General features: G+C 35.8%; 1 protein-coding gene across 1 annotated transcript in view; it reads right to left on the bottom strand.

The window, feature by feature from the left end:
* Positions 1–285: 285 nt before the first annotated feature.
* The window catches only part of GRK4 (G protein-coupled receptor kinase 4), a 30,593-nt gene continuing 12,477 nt past the window's right edge, over positions 286–18,401 (bottom strand). The window contains exons 4-16 of the mRNA XM_072334918.1: positions 16,460–16,537; positions 15,372–15,472; positions 14,014–14,106; positions 13,458–13,521; positions 12,595–12,735; positions 12,037–12,227; positions 8,532–8,569; positions 6,477–6,566; positions 5,899–6,107; positions 4,758–4,895; positions 3,973–4,110; positions 2,984–3,106; positions 286–1,544 (exon numbers count right to left, since the gene is read on the bottom strand). Coding sequence (XP_072191019.1) covers positions 1,491–1,544; positions 2,984–3,106; positions 3,973–4,110; positions 4,758–4,895; positions 5,899–6,107; positions 6,477–6,566; positions 8,532–8,569; positions 12,037–12,227; positions 12,595–12,735; positions 13,458–13,521; positions 14,014–14,106; positions 15,372–15,472; positions 16,460–16,537 — 1,458 coding nt within the window. The 3' untranslated portion in view covers positions 286–1,490. The remainder of the gene's footprint in view (positions 1,545–2,983; positions 3,107–3,972; positions 4,111–4,757; positions 4,896–5,898; positions 6,108–6,476; positions 6,567–8,531; positions 8,570–12,036; positions 12,228–12,594; positions 12,736–13,457; positions 13,522–14,013; positions 14,107–15,371; positions 15,473–16,459; positions 16,538–18,401) is intronic.

Raw genomic sequence — 18,401 nt, 5'->3', positions numbered from 1 at the left:
GAACTTCCACCTGCAGTAGGGCTATCAGATGTATCTTTGGAGCATGCTGAGTTTCTCCCAGGGGGTCTGTGATTCACAAGCAGAAACCTAATGAGGTAGATATTCAGTTGGTACATATAGAACATATGCAGTCTGCTTGGTTCCTAGAGATTAGAAGCTGGGGGGGGGGAAAAAAAAGCATGTTCTGTGGAGACAATCTGCAGAATACAGAACATAACAGACAGCACAAAGTCTGAAAACAAAAGGCTCATGAAATGTGTTCCTTAAGTTTCTTCTCTGAAACAGATAAGCCAATTTACACAGAGCTTTTCAAAATGAAGCCTGGCATACTCCGAGCCCAGAAGAACAGACATTTTACAAGCTTCCATCAAACTGGAATCAGTTTTTACTCATGAACATAAGGTAATCATAACTAAAACTTCAACAGTAGCTCCATAACTGCATTAAGCAATCTTATAATTGCTAAAACCAAGGAGGTTTTAATGTTTATGCTTTTGAAAGTTATAAGGAGAGATTATTTACACTGTTAAATTTAATACGAACACTAGCTTGTCCTTCCCTCAGTGGCAGTGATCACTGTTAACCCTACAGTGTTGCAAACACAACATGATAAGCAGAGTAGATAGTATTACGAGCCTGTGATTTGTTTTCTTACCCATTATAAAACCCTAACATCCTACATGGAACTGTAAACAATTTCATTTACAAAAATAATAAAATGAATGAAAAAATAAAAATAAAAATTAGTTCCCACAGGTAAAAAAAAAAAGTCCTTTCAGTAAGGGGCAACAAAGTACATAAAAGCATAGCTATAAAATTTTGGCATAGGGCTACTTGCATGGTCCACGTTGAAGAACTGTATGGAGAAATTCTAAGTAAGAAAGAAAGGAGTAGGAGGTAATACAGTTGGTCACAAGATTAAGCTAAATGTGCAGAATTCTAGACCAAAAATAAAAAAAAGATCAAGACTATTTTCAGATCTATACAGCAAACAGCATTTCATAATAGCTAGCCACAGTGCACCTTCCTTTATTTCCTTAGCAGTTTTCTTGAGATGCATTATATGATAGCACTGCCATGCAGCCATATAATATGAGAATTATGAACTTCATCAGTACAGCAATTTTACTCTTAAGAAAACAGCTAATAAAGGTCTAATGAACAAGATTTTTACCAGGAGCGAAAAAAAAAGTCAAATTAAGTTTATGCCATAGATATTATTTCTCTGCTTTAGAATCCTATTAGTATCCCTAGATTCATTCCATTGCAGGGGTGGGGAGAAGAAGGTAAATCAAATACATACAGAAACACACTCACTCAAATGGCACTCGTTTTTTGTACAATTAAGCTTTAGTGAAAAATATACATCTTAAAACAAATGAAGTACAAATGTACAAAAATTCTTGAACTCATAAAAATATATATAATACACTTTGCTACAGAGATATAAAACATTTAAAGTTTGCTAATCCTGCTGACAGTAAAGTGATTTAAAGTCTAGAGGACTCCTGCTCCTCATCACTGCAATCAGATTTAAAGCAGACCTGCAAGAGAAGACAAAAACAATTTAGTTGCAAAGATAATACTACTGTTGGTTTGGATACTTTTCAGGGCACCAAGGTAGTGCAGAGAGGAGGGGTGTGGGACTTCTTCCAGAACATTTTACTCCATCCTCCCTAATACTCTGGGAGTACAGAAGAAAACTACAGCTCAACCTCAAAAGCTCAAGTCTTTAAAGTTTCATTTAAGAGAAGTAAAGAACCTAAGATTAAGTTCACATGACAAATAACTGTAGGTTTGTTTGTTTTTTTTTAACTTTAAAACCAGCTGAATGCTTGCAACCCATGCTAGTATTTGTAGGAACCTTCTCAGTAGAAAGATCTTAGTATAACTTGATTCAGATTGGTAAAACTATGCGAAGACACAAGCTTTAAGTTCAGTTATGTGAGATTATCACTATACTTAACCATTCCTCCAATATAAATGTGGAAAAAGTGAATTCAGGTGACCTAAAAATAGCAGTACTCTTACATGTTCCATTAGCATTGTACCATTTGACAGAGGTGAATTACCAGCTGATGACAAAAATCATCATCATGCAATTTTAATGTGGCTCTGTTGTGGCTACTTAGCAAATTTAAAATTCTATTTCTGCTCGAGGAGCCAAAGCAGCTCCTAGAGAAGCGTCTCCTACTGCAATGTACTAAGCTTCTCAAGGTAATTCCACTCCAAAGTGCAGGCATACTGAGCAAGCAGAATTATGTACAGTATCTTCAACTGAAAGACTTTACAAATAGTTTACTTCTCAACAGCGAGAATACTGTCATGTCTTTCAGACAGTATTTTGGTATTCGGTTCATATGCTTTTACTTTTACTTTTTAATAAAGTTTTGTCTGAAAGAGAGGCTGTGCATTATTAAGAGTTATGTAAGCATATGTTGTTTAGGTTAAAGAATTAAAGCTTCTTGCTGAAGTACTTTAACATTTATTCCATAACACTTCTTCACACTCATTCATTTACAAGTTATCTTTGCACAGTTTAATACACCACAATGACTTGTTTGGAGTCCATCTTTCTAAAGGAAGAAGTACTATATTGCAGTGCCCAATCACACTAACTTTGATTCAGTTCTGTATAAAGTTTATGCAAAAGGAGTCCTCAATTATCTCTCAAATCATCTCCTAAGTTCTACAAAAACTGGGAAAGGAGCACAACTGAAGTTACTGTCACCAGAAAAGAAAGATGTACAATGCAGTATTAGCAACATCCAGTACTTCCCCACCCTCCCTCCCCCACAGGCAACAGCTAGCAAGCTAGAGAAAAGCAGAATGCTGAAAGAGGAAAAACTGGATTTTATATGGATTGTCACATTCAAGGAAAAAAAGCTCTTTCTATCACAAATCAACTTCTAAAAATGCTCAAATTGAACAGATTTATGGTCTTACTGCTAATTTTCTCATCAAAGAAATGAAACACCTTTACCTCTCCACTAAAAAGTCTGTGAAAGAAGCCTCTCTTTGGTTTAGGAGACCTCTCTCTGTCTGGTGACACAGTACCATCAGTTTCACATGCATTAATATCTTCAAAGCATCCTGTTTCAATCATCTGTGAAACATATAAAATATAAATTAAGCATCCATACAAGCCTCTCCAACACACTCCATTCATCACCCATTTACTCTGACTAGTTACCCCTAACAAAAATATATCCATTTCATGCTACTGAAACTACATCATTTGCAGACCTGCTTGAAGGAAAGCATAAAGTCTACAGCAACTTCTCTTGAGCATTAAGAAAGCACTATCACACAGACAAGCACTAAGATACTCCTTCACTTTTGTAATTTCTCCTGCCTATAATGCAATAAGCATACATTTTTAGAACCAGAAGCAGATTTGCTTTGTGTATCATTAAATACTTTATTTTCTCTTTGTCTGTTCAGCTCACTTCAGAACACTGTAGCCTAACAAATATAGTATCTTAATATAATATTAAGATATTTGATATAATATCAAATATGGACTAAACTTTGGATGAGAAATCATCCATGCAGAATCCCAGACTGCTCATTCAGGAGCCTTAAAAGGAAGTTTGACTACAGTTTGCTTTGAAACTGTAGAAAACATAAGCTGTGGTTCCATATTAATAAGTCACTTGGATACTCTGTTGATACTTGGGCACAATACAGTAAAACAGCAGCCTATTAGCTTTTTAATAGAACAAAACTTATCTTCTTCCTATGAAGAGTGACACTTCGTACATACGGCAGAAAAACAAGGAAAATGTGGTGAAGTTGCTGATGAATAAAGTCTCATTGATTGTAATAAGATGTCAGCTTTCATTTTACACATTCATTGCAGTCCTTCAATTTTTACTCATTAATGTTTTTTGGGGAAAAAAGTATTGTAAATTTATCCCACACTAAGTCTTCTCACCAGTGCACTCAAGGAAATATTTCTGAAATATATACCTCATTTTGCCAAGGGATTGAGACACAACCCGTAACAAATTTGGAATAGAAGTCATCATCCGTAGTATCCAGGTTCACTCCTTTTACTGTAGAGAACTGCTCTATGTCCAAGACATCTTTACAATACACGGCACGTGGCTGCAGTACAATATTTGATTATATAATAATTAATTATTATATATTATAATTATTATATTAATTATATAATAATTTAATAATGATTACTTCATTAAGGTTTTTTTTTGATGAGCAGAGGGGGGTATGAAATATCTGCAATTTCATATTTAACATTACTGATGACTAAATTATGCTATATTACACAAAAGAAATGCAAAAACTTAACAGACTCTTGTCATAATGCACTTGGGGAGTTCCATCCATCCTGCAGGTAACAGAACAAGAGCACCAAAACCAGGAAGAGCATGCAGCATCTGTGATTTTTGTACTGGTTCTCACAGTTTACTTGTCCTCCTGCAGCTTCTGTTCAGCTCCAGAGTTGAACTCCTCAAAGCTGAACTTAATATGTTTAGCAGCTGATCTAGGAAAGCTGAGTTTTCAGGGCTAGCAGAAATCAGTTAGAAAGACCTATAGTGACATATTAAACTACTTACAGAAGCAGTATTCTCAGATGAAGCACCACAAAACAACTAGCTTATATCAACAATGGTAATCTCAGCCAGTGTGAGTAACTGTAAAAGGTTTATCTGCAGTTCACATGATAACTGACACAAATTATGCAGTTCATGCCTTTTTAGATACTAATCAAATCTGTCTCACCTACTTACATCTGGCAAAAATGGAGGCTCCAACATGTTAGCTTCCAGCCTCTTGAAGTTAATATTCTTGAAAATAGGATGTTGCTTCACCATAGCAGCTCCATTTTCCGTACAACCCAGTCGCTCCCCTGGATTTTTTGCAAGTAACTGCAAAGATATGAATAAAAAGGCTGTCTTAGTGGTATGATCTCTCAATTAAGAAGAGAAATCAGCCCTACATCTTTCTTGCTTGGCCTTTTAGAATATGAACTTGTGGTATCAAAATGAACTGGAAACTCAAATACAACATCGCAGACAAAAGAATTGCTGAAAAAAGATGGTTACTTTCTCTGGCAGTAAAGACTAAACCAGAAGTCGTATGAAATTATTTTAATTAATGCCACATTTAATAGTTTTTACTGTACTTTCAGGGAAAACCATAGGAAAAAAAAATGTAAATCTATGTAAGTAATTTATTTATACTGCAAAAACTAGTAAGGAAATTTTTGAAGCTTGCTGTACAGTTGCATTGCTTAATAAGTTTAAGAGCACAGAAGATTAAAAATACCTGCTGTCTTAAACAGGCTCTTTTAGAGAAGGAAGCTCCCACCACTCTCCAAGTTCTTTACTAGGAGAGTGGTGAGGTCCTGGAACAGGCTGCCCAGGGACGTTGTGGATGCCCCGTCCCTGGAGGTGCTCAAGGCCAGGTTGGATGGGGCCCTGGGCAACCTGATCTAGTAAACATGGAAGTTTGGTGGCCCTGCCAGGCAGGGGGTTGGAGCTTCCTGATCCTTGAGGTCCCTTCCAACCCGGGTCACTCTATGATTCTGTGAAGCTTGTGTACAACTCTGCCATTTCTCTACATACAGAATCAAAGCTATACACTGTGATCAAACTTGGTCTAAGAAATGCTGCATTTTTCAATCACGTGAGAGAGAAACCAATTTATGCTGCCTCCCTTAAGTTTAAAAAAGTTCTGAATGATCAAAATTTGACAAATCAAGTCATGGATCTTCAGAAACATCCACTTGAACCAAAGAAAGATGCTGGTACTCTCACCACACCTCATTCCAGCTTCGAAAAAAATTCAGCAGAAGACTGAAATAAAGCAGTTCATCTCTAAAAACAGATCAGAAATTTAATTTTCAAACCTCTACGTCTCTTCACCCACCATCCTGCAAATGGATTTTGCCTCCTCAGAGAACTTGTCCGAATACGTTTCTTGGTCCTCCTTTACTCTCCGGTCGATCTCATCCCGTTTGACCCTTTCCTTATGCTTCCTAAATGGCGACTGTCCTTCAATCATTTCATAAATTAAGCAACCAAGACCCCACCAATCTGGGCTGAATGTGTATTTTTCATTTTTGAGCACTTCTGGAGCTACAAAAACAAATTAAAAAAAAAAACAAGAATTCAATTAATACTCTTTCGTATTTAAGCAACCCCTTTATTCGCTGAAGAAACATTAATTTCGACACTGAAGACTGTATGTATCCAACAGAAGCACATAAGTTTTTTAATACTTATGACCAGAAGAAATTGCATTCTCTTACAAGTTTTACCTAACATTAGAGATCCCAAAGTCAACTTTTCCCATTTATTAAGGCGTGTAACTGACTACCAACATCTTCCACCACATACTACAACCTTTCTTCACAGAACCAGTGTAGCTCTTTGGACAAGTCATTCACGTATTTGTTTAACAAAACTTGCTGGTAAAACCTAACTAGCAAAGGATATTTCACTTACCCATGTAACCAACAGTGCCAACCCGTCCTCTGACTGTTTCTCCTTCTGGTATCTGCACAGCTAATCCAAGATCTGAAATTCTAATATGTCCTGTTCATATTAAGATAAAAGACAGGCAGTAAATAATAAAACATCACTTTTATAACCAGAAATTTCTCTTGTACACCTCATCAAAAAACACCTAAATCATCAAAATATTCATATATCTCATAGAACTAAGCTTCTTTAACTAGAAAGAAATCCTCTCTTTCCCCCCCCCACCCCTTTTTTTTTTTAAACTCATAACAGAAGTACAGATCTAATTCATTTCCCAAAGGTCACACACACCAAAAATGTTAAGTACTCTATTTCTATCTTTGGCATTGGCTGCAAGGCCAGTATAAAAAGAAATTTATGTCTGCTTATATGGATTTCTGTATGTACACACTACAGATTTTTCCATTCTGTATTCCCCTCTAAAAAAAAACCTATCTTTCCTAAGAAAACATCAGATTTTAATCTATTTGTTTCTAATAAGAAAACTGTAGCCTGTACGAAAGCATTAGCTTTTCCTCTAATGAAGTACCCTAGTAATGCTAAGTGCAAGAAATAGGCTAGTTTTCTTTCTGCACAGGAGTAGGGACAGAAATTCCTAACCAGAACCTACTCAGAGCTGTTGGTATTATAACATGCCAGAGCTGGTCCACTCTGTTCAAGGATTTGTTGTTTGTTTATTTTGTGTTTTCGTTTGGTTTTATTTCAGGTCTAGAAAGCTTCCTAGAACTGCAACACCCCTCTAGGCAGCCTGTTGAAATGCCTGACATTCATTTGCACAGTTTCTTTGTCATTCAAAAAGCACTGCAGCATCACTGTTAGTTATTAGCTCATTAATGTCTTCTTTACATACGCTAGGTAATCATGGTGGGGAAAGAGAGCAGAAAAATCCTAAGTGCCACTTTTTATGCTGGTTAGAAATAATCAAATGCTCTTGAGCAGTAAATGCTATTTTAAATATCCAGATGCTCTTCTGTTCCCTAACATCTGATGAACCCCTTTGTCAAGTGCAGGATCTGAGCTCCTGAAGCGATTTTCTAATTAGCCTCCTCTGCTCTCTGGAACAAGATCAAAATATCCCTGCCAGAAAAAAGCATCCTAGTGCAGTCCTGTACGGCTACGTTTTTCCTCAGAGAAACCTGCCGCTTTTGCTAGATGTTGCTGGAGAGAAGTAAAGAATGCATTTGATGTGTACTAAAGCTTTAGCTCCTGCAAAGCCACTTCTCCCAGACATCTTCTTTTTCAGAAGTTGATCAGTCAGAACACTCTGACTTTAAAGACTAGAAATAAATCCTGTGTTAATGACTCCAAAAGCAGTTTTTTCTGTAACTGAAATACTCAGCAATTACAAGAACAAACTGGTAATATTCAGCCACAGCTTAGAAGAAGGTAATTGCTGCACATGTTCTACAGTGAGTTCAAAAGATTTTGATAAGTTAATACGAAGTTATTAAAGAGCATTAATTTGGCTTCTGGGGAAAAAAAAAAAAAAAAGAAAAATTTTTTCATATTGATTTGACTTCCTTGACTTTCTCAAGCCTCTTCTATGCTTGCAACCATCAAAACATCTGTTTTTGTTAAAGTATTGAAACAAACACACTTCAGATCTCATTCCTCTTTATTGCTTAACATCATATTTCACTCTTTAAGTGTAACTCTGACCTCAAAGCTAATAAATTATGTAGTTAAAGATAAACAAAGGCAAATAAAAACAAATTAGCTAAGCTTTAGTCATATTAAGTCAAACAAAAAGGGAGAAGGAGCAGCCAAAGAAAAAAGGTAATTCTGAGAGCAGAAATGGACCACTTTGACATTACATGTAATTTCTCACTCTCCTTACCCCAGTATTTTTTCCACACTTTCTAAGAAATAAGGGACAGTTTTAATTTACTAATCAAAATACACTAGACTTAATATTTGTCACTCAAGTCCCTCTTATTATGAAAATACTCTGTGCAAGAAACTAAAGAGATTGAATAGTATGTTTTGTAATTTCATAATTAATTTCAACTATTTACTCACCACAGTCATCAAGGAGAATATTTTCAGGCTTCAGGTCTCTATAAATTAAAACAAATAAAAGTGTTAATTACACAGAGGGCAAGATTAGAACTTATCATGAAATATAACTGGGGCAATATAGGACTTCTGATAATGATTCTGATTAAAGAGATTTTACCAATTCACACCTACATTGAAAAAAAAGCTGCAAAGCTGAGGACCTATAAAACAAACAGTATAACCACAGAACTCTTGAGTTCCCTAAATCTTTATCCTATTTAGGCTAAAACAGCAATTTCACAGACAAGAGACTCTTTCTAGATAACATTAAAACCCTTACGCTAAGAAGCAACTTACACCCAGTTTGTGCTCACAATTTAGAGACCTGAGCATATCCACCATGCAACTTCACAAGTTATAACAAGCTAGTACTTGCTGCAGTTTGATGCTCTGCTCAAACAGTTTGCTTCTGTTGGACATGCAGCTTCATTAGAAACATTCTTCAGCTATTAAATGGTAGCAGAAATTAGGAAAGAGTTAAAGAGGTATTATTTTGTTACCTCAGTGTTACAACTGCACCTTCACAGAAGCTGAAACAGAAGCTCTTCATATACACCTAGCATGTACAACTACACCAAGATAAGGTACTAATATAAAAAGCTGGAAACAGTGAATAACTTAAAAGAAATAGTTTTAGTAAGAATCATCCGAGCATTTACGTTCAAAATGAGAAAAACATACAAACGTTTGTTTGAATTTGTATTACTTTTTCTCCCCTGCTATTACTAAACTCACACTCAGAGGTACATGAATTTGTGATAGTTTCATTACTTCATAAAATGAACTTACAAAGGAGTCTTTGTAAAAAAAAGGTATAAAACTCTGAGCAGTCCCTACAATGGGACCTTCATTTCACATCAGACACAAGTTTATAATATCTGGGAAATCAGGAGATACTGAGGTTAAGAGAAAAAAAAAAACACCAAACTCATCTCAAATTTTAGGCAGAAACAAGTCTACTCCAAAACACGTAATGCACATTTAGATGAATTCAAGTAAACAGCTTTAATAACTTTCATCCAGTTCCTAGAAAGCTGATTAAAGCCTAACCCAAAACATAACACATAGCGAAACATCTTAATCAAATCCAATTCTGTTCTTTGATCCATCAACAGTCGATATTAGAACTTACTGTAGCTAGAATTCTAGTTGTGTAACACTATAAGTTTCTAGGCCTAATTGTTAGGAAGAAGTAAGGCTCTGAAACTGTCAAGAATTTAGCTATCAATTCTAGCTTTGGGATGCTCTGGGGCATCATCTTTCTCCTTCTTCTGTTCCTCCACTATGAGAGAAGCCAAAGTTCCTATTGAAATACATAGATTTTGGTCCTGTAGTGGACAATAGACTATTTCAACTGAAAAATAAGCTCTAAATGAGATCCAGAAACAATTCTAGGAACAGAAGCATCAGCTTTCCTCCCATAAAGCAGACAAAGGCTGTATGACTGCAACGTTCACAAAACAAAGGTTCCTTTTGAAAACAGATTGGAAAATATACACTTTTTAAATTGAAGTAAACATGCACGGGTCTATTTTTACTACAGCTTACACCAACATACAAATACCTTTATAATAGAGGCATTTGCTCCCCACCCTGTCTCATGCAAATGCTGATTTCAATCCACCTGTTACCAAACATTGTGTGTAACAGATAAACACCTTCACTACTGCTTGTTCCTGTGCTTGCTTCCTCCTTCCAGATCTGCACCTGTTCTTTTAATCCGGTGGGAACTCCACTCACAGAATGCTACAACCAACTCCAGGGTACTAAGGGCAGCTCTGATAGTACTGCTGACATTTAGTAGCTTACGTACTGACATGTGGCCCATACTCTAAGTGTTAAAAGAGAAGAAAGATAAGTCTGGCTTTTGCACACTGAGGCATTTTGCTACTGATGGCAACACATGCCATCAGTACCAATTCCTAAACGCATTGCCTTTAAAACGCCTACAGAGAATTTCAATCATGTAACGTATTACTACAATTAGTGATATCTTGAGTATTTCTATCATCCTCCTTCAGTTTCTTGATTATGAAAATGTAAAACTTAACAAAATGTTCCCAAATAGATTGTAGAAAAAAAAAAAAAAAAAAAAAAAAGAGGCAAAAAAAACATCTAGATCAGGATAAAAAACTACTTTTAGCAATAAAGAAAAAATGAGACTGCTTTGCATGAAGATGGTCATTCTTTATTAGTAAGAGTAGGGTGAAAATAGTTCTGCAGAGAGCATAAAATTATCCAAACATTTTCTAAGTTCAGTCCTCAAGTGCATTTGAGCTGACACGGTATAATCAGAGTCACCTTTCATCTGTTTACATTTTGGGCAGGAACCCCTCAGTATGTTCTATACCTAATTGTTTAAATAATGACATAATGCCTTCACGTATTATGATTAAATTTAAGCCCTTCTCCCCCTCAGAACACAGATTATTCAGTTGGTAACACCTGCCCTGTCTGCATGTCCTTCATTACGAGACAAGGACTTGTCATGGTTTTGTATAAAAAATAATTCTTTTCTGATTAAGATGCAATTTCACTCAAGATTTGCTTGCAAAACTACTTTTCTGCTTCCTCGATTTTTAGCAGCCCACACAGATTTCTAATAATCGGGAATTAGTTACATAACAGCACAAAAACCGGACGCATCTTGAGTCCGAGGCCACTCCAAAGTAAGCAGCTGCAGATGATGCTAGGATTCAGCACGTTTGATGATCTAGTATGCAAATTGCTAACAAGTTGAACACAAGGGTTGCGGGTTTGGGTTTTGATTTGAAACAATTACTTGTTTTCACTTAGGAAACATGAAATACCTACTTGTAGCTGATTCACATGAGAACAATGAGCAAAACCGAGACTCTTAAATTTATCCTCTCTTCCCTTCTTGCCCAAACACACTGCGCAGCAACACAAGATTGGCCAAACTCATTAGGGAACAATACATAACCAGCATAAGCCTGATTTATTCTGTGGTTCTGCCACTTTCCATAAGACTGACTGCTGTGTAGGTAAGTTCATTTTCCATACTGGGGATAGAAAAGACTCAGCACATTAACAATACACAAGACTGTAACTAACTTTTTTTACCCTTATGCTTAACAAACAAGGCAGCAAAGGACTTCAGTCTCCTGCAAACATCTACTTTAGAGCAGACATGCAATGGTATGTTCTGAAAACGTATTTATTTATTTGTATCGATAATAAATTTGGTTTACCTATCATAATTTTCTATCACTTTGCAATTGTTTTTAATGTATTAGGATATATCAAGTATCAGGGTTGGAATAAACAGTAAGATGACAAATAGCAATAGTAATTCTGAAGGACATGTCAAAAACACTATTACAATTTCTTCCTTCTTTTACTATGAAGCTGAAGTACGAGCTCATTTTAACACAAAACAATTTATACGTTCAATGCTAACAGACGTGGTGATGCCAAGGTATGAGTTCTTGAAGAGTGTACTGACCTGTAAACAATTCTCTCCCTCTGCAAATCCTCCAGACCACAGCACAGTTCTGCAGCATAGAAAATAGCCCTTTCTTCATCAAAGCCAGGGTTTCCCATGTTATATATGTGAAACTTCAAATCCCCTCCATTCATTATGGTTAACACTAAACACAGGGCATCTTTTGTTTCGTATGTATAGGATAAACTAACCTAAAAAGAGCACAGAAGGAGATTACAACCATTATTCACCCTAATTCTGATATAATTCTCAGTTCCTTTTTCCAATATAAGCAAAATATGAAGTCATTTAAAAAAAACAAATAGGAATAAACCAGCAGAGAACTGTTGCTGTCCAGTAAGGTCACACCTTGAGCAGTCCACCTATTAAACACTCTGCACAGAACTGTTCACCATCACACACAACACATTCTGGTTATTACACCACTCATTGACCTTTGCAGTCACACATTCTCAAAATCAGTTACAAAATGTCATGTCCGTAAGCCCCTGAAAAGACTGAAACTGGGAAACAATGCAATACAAACGTACAAGAACAAGATTAGAAGTAGATACTTACTACAAACCTACTATTCACTTTTTCCAGAATTCTTTTTTCATTTAGAGCCATTGATTCTCCTTTCCTCTTCTTTATTCTCTTTTTTTCTAGCTTCTTACAAGCATACATTTTTCCTGTTGCGCGTACTTGACAAGCACACACCTAGAAAGGTGAGGGAAAGCACATAAGAGACATTAACTTTGCATATATACACTCCAAAATTTATTCTGCCTTTGTTTTCCCCAAGCTTTTAAACGATCTCAGAAAAATAAAGGGTCTTTAAGTATCAATAAAGTAAATTACACCCACAAAATAACTTAAGAAGGTCATAAAGGCTATAACAGAATTGGGAAAGAAAGAAGATTATGCAGGAGCCAACACTTTTTGCTGAGGTTGAACAGTTCAGTAAAACCACAGAACTTGTGTTGATGAAACTCTTGACTGTGGAAACTGCAGGACCGAGGATTAAAATCCACATCATATTCAAGCATAAGAAAGGTTAATTTAGTAATCGTCCTGTACAGAGATACATTTGTAGCATTTAGGAAAAAAAAATGGTACCCTATAAACAGAATGAAATAAATCTAGATTTTCACATTGAGTTCAGGAACATAACTCATAATTACTAAGTAGGAACAAAACTCTCATCACCAATAAGAATTTTTAACAAAAGGCATTTTGGCAATAGTCAGGGAAGTTTCCTCCAGCATTGTGCATGACCTACAATATTGAAACTAGCACATTAAAACAAAGTGTTTTGGATCAATGACAGTTCACCAATTGATGTCAAAATTTAGATTGTTAGAGACAAGAGTTAAGAAACCTGCTTTTCCTCTGTATTAACGTTTAAGGATGGCCTCACAGAAAAATACCTCTGTACTAACCTCTCCAAATCCACCTTTGCCAAGTACTCGGTAATGCCTAAACGTGTGTTTGGTTACTGGCTGCCTGATAAGAAAGAAACAATTAATGCAACAAGAATTTTAAGAATTTGCAAACCCCTTTCCACCCCAACATCTGTCTTCAATTTGTTTGTCCTGTTCTTTAACATCTGGCTGAATAACAGTTGCCTTGACTTCATGAAGATAGCATGAAATTAAATTCAAAGTGAGAGGGGTGTTCTGACTGGAAACATGGATTCCCTTCTGTAAGTAAATACTAATTAAACCAAATATGGAGCTAACTGCTCACAGAAGTTCCCAATATTGGTATCCCACTACACATTTGACAACAAATTTGCATTTACTTTTTCCAAAACAACTGCATAAAGACTCTTGAACAGATACTTCAGCTAGAGCACTGACTCTTCCACTGTCCCCTCAGAGTCACCCCTGAAGTCCTTCAGATCATGATTTTTCTAACAAAAATTGTGTAACAAGCAGAACAGTTTGGAAAACCAAACAGAATTATAATGTAAAAACTATTTAAAAATACACTTACTTCTCCAGCCATTTCCACTGTAAGAACCGGGAAAAATATACACTTTCTTGGTAAGCTTCAAAAGGTCTCCTGCTTAGGTACTCATGGACAATTCTAGCAAGAGGAAAATAAAGCCAGACAAACTGAAAACCTGATGATCAGTGTAGCAGTAGGCAAAAAGACTGTCACTGCACTTACTAATGGTTTTAACCTAGATGTCTCAAAGTGAGCTGCAATCAGAAAACTATTCCTTACCAGAACACTAGTAAATGCCAAAATAGCTGTTATATACAATAATCAGGAAGTTTAACCATTGTATTCACATTCACTGTCTTCAAGCCCGCCTACACATCAGCCAACTAGTAGCTATGCAATGCAATTATGTCCCCACAAATATGACCTCTGAAAGGTATTTACAGGAAAGGATCTACAAGATTTTATACATCCTTTGGAACTGGATAAGTTTCACTCTATGGTTTGAAACTGAAATACTAAACAACACATGCAAAACTGAATGCTATGCATCTTTATTGCTCCCCCTCTTAAACTAAGCACACCACGGTAATTAGGAACACAAGTCATTCAAACCATATGGAGACATTTACTGGACAGTAGAAAGGGAAAGACATGTTTTAGTAGGTGTTCTGACACATCCCCTTCAATCTTCTAATCTCATGTGGTTATAAAGTACACTTATTTTTGTTGCCACGGTGATGACCCAAGCAGTGACAAATCATGTTGTAAGCCTTCAGACATGATCAAGCATGCCTTGAAAAACCAGTAATATTAGAAACATGAAGGCTTTCAGAAGACATGCAACACTGGTAAACAGGTATCGTTCCTCCAAGAAAAGCCTTCGCTACTTCAGCTGTGTGAAATGTTGATGCATGATTTCAGAACAAAGCCTGTGTGTGATAATTATCATACTCAGTCCCCTGATCAGCCATGTTAATGGAAGAATAATTAACCTGTTTTCCAGAACCATGAACTGTGTAATGCTGTTCACAGACCTTCCGTGTGCCAACTTACAACTTTATTCTTTAAAAGTGTTTTCATCATGGGAGAGAGCACACTCAAAAGTAAAAGATATAATGATGAAATACCATTTTAACTTAAAGAATACTTACTTGTTAACAGATAAAATAGCATTAGATCTTCATGAGACTTAAATAAAAATAGCATTAAGAAAATAGCTCTTCAAAGAAAGTGAATAATTTACGGAGGAAACTCAGTCCTTTTAATGAATCTGTTTCAAATTTCTCACCTACACTCATGTCAGAGACACAATTCAGGGAGTTATAATTTCACTTTTCAGCTGTCTCAGGAACACAAATTTACCTTGTGATACTAAAACACAGTACTATACATTTTTAACCTACCTTGTACAATCCACAAAAAGATCTTTAGAAGGGTTCTCTTCCAGTCTTGCTTTACATTCATTTACTGTTTCTTGAGGTATTTCTGGCAAGTGTGCTGCAGACTTAACATAATTTAAAAAAAAAACAAAAAACAATAAACAAGAAAAAGCATCAAAAAAAGCAATATTGCAACTAATGGAATGAGTAAAGGGAAAAGGATTATTTTGGCTAACAAGGAAACTAAGAAAGTCAACTTTTTTTTTGTTCGCCATTTAAGAACTGCAATAACATTCAATGCATTTCTGTTTCAATAACCTGAGAAACAAGTTTGACTATAATGCAACAACTTTCTTTTTCTTTTGATAGGTCTACCACCACCAAAGTTAGTTATCTATTTGCTTTGGAAGGATGGAAAGGAGAGAAACACCTAATCTGGGATATGATTTCAAACCAGCCCAAAATGTTTTTCACCAAAACAGCATGTGAACTATGGTAGTCATAAAGAAACTTTTTGAGGGGATGTGGTAAACTTGGAGTCTACTTTTAAAGCAGCAAAAAAGGTATCAGTGTCAGGCAAGGCCTTTTCAAGAGGGCCAAAGTAAGAGAAGCAGAAGAAGCTAACAGAGAAAGCAAATGTACAATTACATATCAACAGAAAAGCCTCCATCATACATCAGAGAACAGACCATTAAAAAAAAAAAAAAAAAAAAAAATCTGATTTAATATATGCTAAAAATATTGAATTTCAAGAATTCCTAACTCTCAGGGCCTAGACTAAAGAAAACCTCTAGCTGGGTTGTTAAGCCTTTTTCAGATGTTGAATGAGGTTGTTGTATGTTTAAAAAAATACATACTTATTTAACAGCAGTATCTTAATTTGAAAATATGGGAGTAATCCATAATGGCAATAATTGTAAAAGCAGGGACTGGTCAAGGTTTCAACTCAAGCAGGAAAGTTCCACAATTTCAGAAAGCCAAAAATTGGATTAATGAAAATTAAAAGTCAATTTACAAGCAAACAAAGCAATTACTCGGGTGTCTTGTCTGTCAGAACACATTGTCAGATACATTCACAATGTATCTGATGCAGTATTCCACAATATACTTACCCCATTAGTGAAGTAGGTCTCTAAGACTTTCAGGCCGCAGTCTATACGCTTTTCATCTGAAGATACCTCATATTCTGCCTATGGGAATAGAATAACATTATGTTCAGTGCCTTTTACATTATGCTAGGTATATTTTATAACGAATAAGAAAAGCTACCAGTATAATGGGAAATAAAGGATCCCATTCAATTTATTCCATAGATAACTAATTTTGGAAAGAAAATATCCTAATACGAGTACTGAAAATGTACAAGGACTGTCTACTATTAATAATTTTAAGGAGTAATCTAGATGCAGACATCAGAAGTTACAACACTTAAAGATAACACAGAATGCTGGGAAAGATTAATTGGAACATAACAATCTCAAACAGCAACCTGCGTTATCTTGGTAGGCTGAGCCAACTCAAAGCTTATTTCAGATCTCTAAATGTGAAAGCATGCACATAAGAGCAAATAAAATACAGCAGGCATCCAGAATGGAGGACTGCATCACACATAACCACAGCTTGTTAGGACACTCATTAAAAATCAACAATCATTAAAAGCCTCAGAGTTTCAAGTGATTGAGCTAATCAGTGAGAAAGAAGTTATATACTTTTTAAAGCATCCATAAAGTAAAGATGACAGTTCAAGAACAAAAAAAGAAAAAAAAAAATCATACTGGAAATAAGAGTGTCCTTCAACTCCTTTTCTGCAATCAATCAGCTAACCCACGTTGTTTATATCACTATAAAGCCATCAGCATCACCTTCTGATGAGACACTATGGTACCAGCTAATTCAATACAACATTTGAATCCAAAACAACTGCAAGCCAATGGTTTTGCTACTTGAATTTCACAACATTCAGTCTAACAGTAAGGAATTCTTCCTTAACTACCAAACAAGCTTAACTTTTCTGACCTGCTACTCAACCACAGCACTTTTAACATTTTCAGTTACGCCAACAATACCATTGAAATTCTGTTTCAACCATATATTGCGATTTAAAAGGAAGTTTGAGAGACTTGTCAGCTAACCTCTGTTACTCACACAGCTTGAGAGGGAAGTCTGAGTTGCTATTCCATTCTTATTCATACTTGAGTAACCCTGTCCCCAGCTAGTGAAATGAGTCACTAGATGATTGGATAACTCATTCTCCCTTTGAATTTGTTAGTTTTATTCAACGATTTCACAACCCTTCTTTCTGTGAAGCCACAAGCTTACTCCAGACTTCAAGGTCACACCTTCCTAAGAGTCAAAGCTAGCCAATCTTAGTACCCAAAGCATGTAGACAAAGTACCACTTTGATTCTGTCATTTTGCCCTCCTAACATAAACATGCATCTGAAATCATTTGGCTTCATACGAGAGAATTAGAAAATTCTTCCAATTAATGTGCCAGACTCAAAACTGCCTATTCACTTCTAAGTCAGAAATTTTGTTCTCAGAAAGATTAAGTCTAACATTTTTAAAAAAGCAAAAAAGTATAACAAAAATGACTCGCAAAAACAAAAAATCCCCACAACAAGTGGCACAACCTGAGATAAATCTCCACAGCTGCAATGTTCCCCTTTGAAAAAACAAAACAAACGAACAAATGGAAGTTAAAAGTCCAGAAAATAAAATCAAGGATTTTATCAATATTTCAGGGATCATCCAGAAGAGACAGCAGGCACTACATCTCACTCTCTTGACTAAGAGAGCAGGCTAGTTTTCAGATCATGAGACTCAGATTAGACATTATCTTAGATCTTCCAAGACTTCTCTTTTCAATGATTCCCAAGTTGTGTTTTTTCTTCACTATGATTTGTCAAATGGAAGTTTGAAAAAGGAAAAGCAAATCACAAAGTCGTCCCTTACATCAGATTATCTCAGCCATGTCAGACTTTGTTAAATTCACAAGAGCATTACAATCCACAGGCACATTAAAACTACTCAGAGTATTAAATTAGTGTAAAGC

The sequence above is a fragment of the Excalfactoria chinensis genome, chromosome 4, assembly GCF_039878825.1.
Source record: "Excalfactoria chinensis isolate bCotChi1 chromosome 4, bCotChi1.hap2, whole genome shotgun sequence".
In the NCBI taxonomy this organism is placed as follows: Eukaryota; Metazoa; Chordata; class Aves; order Galliformes; family Phasianidae; genus Excalfactoria; species Excalfactoria chinensis.
Note: the sequence above shows the minus strand (reverse complement) of the source record. Positions and strands in the feature narration are given on the sequence as shown.